The 4737-nt window shown below is 37.7% G+C and overlaps 1 protein-coding gene across 1 annotated transcript; it reads right to left on the bottom strand.

The window, feature by feature from the left end:
- Positions 1-487: 487 nt before the first annotated feature.
- LOC113227577 (astacin-like metalloprotease toxin 2) lies at positions 488-3867 on the bottom strand. Its single transcript, XM_026460531.1, has 6 exons — positions 3714-3867; positions 3193-3414; positions 2634-2740; positions 1678-1873; positions 903-1039; positions 488-784 (listed from the first exon to the last, which is right to left on the bottom strand). Exons 1-6 carry the CDS (start codon positions 3862-3864, stop codon positions 545-547), a joined length of 1053 nt encoding a protein of 350 aa, XP_026316316.1. The 5' UTR covers positions 3865-3867; the 3' UTR covers positions 488-544.
- Between the last annotated feature and the right edge of the window lie 870 nt (positions 3868-4737).

Raw genomic sequence — 4737 nt, 5'->3', positions numbered from 1 at the left:
CTACACCAAAGTTGCAAAATAATTTTCAAGAAGATTGCAGAAAAAATATTAACGCATGATCATTTTTGTTTAAAATATACATTGACTTACAATTATATGGACGTCGGGTCCGCGCTAAAAAGTGTCCGAACTTATAGGGCGTTAAAATCGTATACAGAGCGTCATTCACGCTTTAGTCTTCGTTTGTTCGACTGACAGCGAAGCAAGCAAAATTAGACAGTACTGCGATAACATTACAATTTAAATTCTACGTTTTAGCTTTTTCATATTCCTTTACATGTCACTACGTTTAAATAGGTTGACTTGTGACATTTTTTTCGTGGTTTTTGTATTAGACCCGTCGTCCATTTATTTGTAAGTCAATGAAAATATATTATTAAAAAAGTTCTTTAAATTTCCATAACATAAATTTTACTCGCAAAATTACTACAATACATAAGAATATTTTTTTTTTAAATAGCATATTTATTTCAGAGTCAATGTATAATCAGAATCCATGTATTACAAGCGGTGCACGACGTAGTTGGTGACTTATTTACAAAACTTAAACTTCAGCATAAGCCTTTTCTTCCTCTGCTTCCCTCCTGAGCCTTTCCTCTTCCTCAGCCGCGAACCTAGCACCACGCTCGATCAGCTCCTCATCACTGGGGATCTCAACTGGTGCGTTGGCATCCTCCATGTTGACTTCAGTGCTCCAAGCACCAGGGCAATTGTACAGCCTGTTGATCCTCTGGTAGTCCCAGTTGGTGATGAATGATGATTGACCCATCTGGTTACCACCAGCCTGTAAGAAAAATATGTTTTAAAATCGATCAACGTCCACAAATCGTGCCGTCCAATTTATGCCACGACAGTTGATTAAATTGACGCGTGGTGTCTTCAAGAGTTGTATGTGTACTTACTTGACGGGCTACGATAGTAGGCTGGCCGTTGCTACTGAAGGCAGTTGGGCCGTAGTGCTGGTTGCTGGCGTATTCGTAAGGCAGACCCAACATGTTGGAGTAATGAGACGGCACCAAATTGAAGTTGTGCTGCATACCTGATATTTAGAGCATTTTATAGTGATAGATAATTACTGGATCTCAAGATAGGAAAGAACCTAGCCCATCGAGTATCAATGACCTAGCCCGACTAGAAGTATCAACGCCAAGGTCAAAAATCAGTAATTCCATAGGTAAAATAAACACTTGAAAACGTATTTTTTTAGGCTTCTGCTCATTTACTGCGTTGATTGCCTTGAGAAGAACATGCAAGAAACTGTAGGGGTTGCTCTTTTCAAATAAACTTAAATGCTATGGATCAAATTTGTATGGAATCTAGAGCAATATCGTCTTTCCATACATCTTTATCTAACACGTAGTCTTCATCTTTGTAATATGACTTTTATATAAAAATATTTTTAATGCAGGTTTGAAACTTATTTTAAAAACGTATACAGTAAGTACCCCATAAAATAATGAAGAATTAGTTTGGATTCAATTCTAAGATTAATATTATGGATATCTTCTTTCGTAATGAAATTTATATTTTGGTGGGCATACACAATAAATGTATCAGAGTAATGGAACTTAAATATGCAAATTCGTTAAATTCATTTTCATTACATGGACTTTAGTTGTTGTACAAACATTTTTTATTGTTCATATAATGTTGTTCATGGATATGGTAAACACTAACCGGATTGTACGTTGTGAAGATTGATGGTAACCCAGTCGTTCCTGACTTGAGCCTGGTGCATGTGGTTGAAACCAACATTGTGACCGAACTCGTGGAAAATGATGGTGGTATGCATGCAACCATTGCCCAAATTGTGTGTGTGAGCACCCATGTTCTGGTAGTACCCTACGTGGGCATAGCATCCGTTGTTTTGGTCCTTGAATAGTAAAGAATACGGTTTAACGTCTCGAATTAATTTCTTGAATAGGTATACTGCCTATACTATTGGCCTGAGTAAAAGGCTTCAAATCTCCTGTGTAGAGACTTCTTTGTGACATTGATCTGGCTAGCTTATTTATTTAGAAACACATTAAAACAAGAAATCTTTGTTTATTTGACAATAAGTAATAATATGCAGGTATGGTCCAATAAATACTAGAAATTAAAACTAGGATTAAATGATGTGAATAAAATTGGTTCCCCGTGTCAAGGTGCCAAAGATGTTGGTAGTGTTCCCCCCACAGACCACATAAATACTAGTAGTTCCCCCTTTGTATGGCTATGCTATTGCGTTGGGCAAAGTAGCTGCCGGCTGTTGAGTTTCCCAGACAGTCTATTAACTTTTTGGATGAATGAACAGATGAAGGTCACCGGGGTCCCACGGGTCATGGGTTTCGACACCAAAGTGTGCAAATAGATAGTCGGAACTGAGGTCCTGTTACTTATTACTCTTTATACTTTCCGCCAAGAAACAAGAAATTGATAAATATTTTAAGTCATTCAACGACTTCGTGAAGATTAGCATGTAGGCTTTAATAATGTTGAAGAAAATTATATTTATTTTAACCCATATGATTAGATTAATGTTGGTGGCAAAAGCGCTACGACATTGAAGACGGACCTGATAGGGATCTGTGGCTATTAAAAAACCATGTTGTATAATGGAAGAAGATGGAAAAAGAAAGGGTATAGCTTACTGTAATCCTGACGAAGTCGTTCTGGGAGCCGCGCTGGACGAATCTGACGCAAGTCCTGTCGTGGTACATGGTCATGACACCACGGATCTGGTTTTGGCCGTTAGCAGCTGGAATATCATTATTTGTATTAGATTCATATGTTTATTGAACCCGAAATATAAGATTTCTCAATAAGTAATTCTTTTCTAAGGTTGCTTGATGAGATCAATACCCTTTGTTGTTTTGCCATTCCGGCCTCCTATAGTCGTTATGTTTAGTCATCTTTTAGTTGTCCTTGTTAGGTCGATTTGTTTACAATTACAGTTTATATTTTTATGAAATTTGTTATCATCATTAATTCAAAGGTCTAACTGAACTCGAATCAGCATCTGTTGCCACACTGGGGCCACTGCTCTCACAGCAGAAGATCTTACGAATTTGTATGTTTGTTGCAGATCTTTGTACAGGATTTAAGTGGCTTATTAATATAAAGTTTCTTCAGTAAGCCATTGCCCTTTATTATTCCTCTCTCCCGTTCTTTGATTTAAAAAGTATTAGTAGATCTATACTCTATACTTACAGTGTCCAGCGAACTGGAAGATGACGTTTCTGCCAGGCCATAGACGGTTGCCGCTTGCAATACCGTTTCTTGGAGTAACATCGTCTCCGGCAAAAGCAGCAACCATGTCTTCAATATCCTCCTCAGTGAGGACGATATCACCCTGATATTTGCCGCTGTTCTCCCATGCGCTGTTCCATGGGTACTTCCTCATGTTCTCCTCAAAAGTGGAGGCATCTTTCTCTGCAAGATATTGAATAACTTAATAAGTAACACGGAAATACGACATGATTCTAAAAAGCCGCCGACACAGGGAGGTACTATACTCATGGCACTCGTTGACAAACATGTAGAAGTATGAATAAACCAGGTCTCAAATGTAACATTCAATTAATAAAATTCGTCTAAAACAAAACACAGTCCGTTTTTTTAACTCGTTCGGAATGTCTATAGAACTAATGTAATAAATATTCGGTTATACAAATAACTACTGTTAATAGTGGAACTGGAAGATTTTTAGCTACAAGAAATAAGTAACTTACCCGAATTTACATCTCGGAGGAATCGGCTGAACGATTCAATTTCGTCTTTGGATCTCGTTGGGAGGGAAAGGGAAGACCCAATCAGGCAAACCAGAGCAAGGAAGCGCAGCATTTTTACGGCAGACTTTGTCAAGTGACGATTACACTGCATCACAGGTCCTTTTATACTAATTGCACGGATTGGAAACAGATTAATGTCAAAATTAGCGATCCATCATAGATTTAATCTAGTTTTTTAAAGTTTATCTACTGGTTTTTTTGTAATGCAGTTGATAAAAGTTTGACTAGTTTTCTATTTGGAATTGGTTTGTGTAGTTTCGCTTTTTTCTTGCTAGGCATCTGATATTGTGAAATTCAGTAGAAGAAGAGCATCCTAAGAAGTACGCCCAGAAAAGTACTACCACCATGCGTATTTCGATTCCGATTTGGAAGGATAAGTGTGTTGGTGAGAAACTTCAGGTACATGGGACTTGGCAATATCACGTCTCTGAATGCCGGGCGCAGAAGACATGCTCTGCTTTACGATTTAATGCTCTGAATGATTCTCCATCTGTCATAGATAGTCGTCGCTTAGCAACACTACCGTATCAAACCAAAACACTGCAAGACCCAGTACAATCTTTTGTAATTCTCTTATAACAAGACTCCTGTCGGCTGCTATCAATGCAAACAAATTTATTTTGCAAAATGCATTTGTAGCGGCTAGATAGAATTTAATATCGAATGTACATAGTAAATTGCATGTATCTTTTTCTAAAAAGTTACGAACAACGAATAAATCTTTGTTACAGCCAATTCTTAAAATGATTTTTGAGATACAATATATTGATTTGACACGGTAGAATTTAGGCGTAGGTACGACCAACTCGTCCCGTCCGTCACTTGATTTTTAAACACAAAAACTTTTTCTCCAACTGAGAATTCGAGTCTATTACAGCAACAGTTTCAGGAGCCAACATTATCTTGTGCATTTGTGCCATCTTGCAACAGCTACAAGTCACCCAACGAGGTGTGGCAGAAGCTA

Source organism: Hyposmocoma kahamanoa, unplaced genomic scaffold (genome assembly GCF_003589595.1).
Source record: "Hyposmocoma kahamanoa isolate Upper Pololo Valley unplaced genomic scaffold, ASM358959v1 211, whole genome shotgun sequence".
NCBI lineage: Eukaryota > Metazoa > Arthropoda > Insecta > Lepidoptera > Cosmopterigidae > Hyposmocoma > Hyposmocoma kahamanoa.
Note: the sequence above shows the minus strand (reverse complement) of the source record. Positions and strands in the feature narration are given on the sequence as shown.

Coding starts and splice junctions, on each gene's coding strand:
- LOC113227577 (XM_026460531.1), bottom strand. CDS start 3,864: ATGCAGTGTAATCGTCACTTGACAAAGTCTGCCGTAAAAATGCTGCGC. Junction 3,415..3,713: donor CCTCCGAGATGTAAATTCGG/GTAAGTTACTTA, acceptor AATATCTTGCAG/AGAAAGATGCCTCCACTTTT. Junction 785..902: donor CTACTATCGTAGCCCGTCAA/GTAAGTACACAT, acceptor TTTTTCTTACAG/GCTGGTGGTAACCAGATGGG.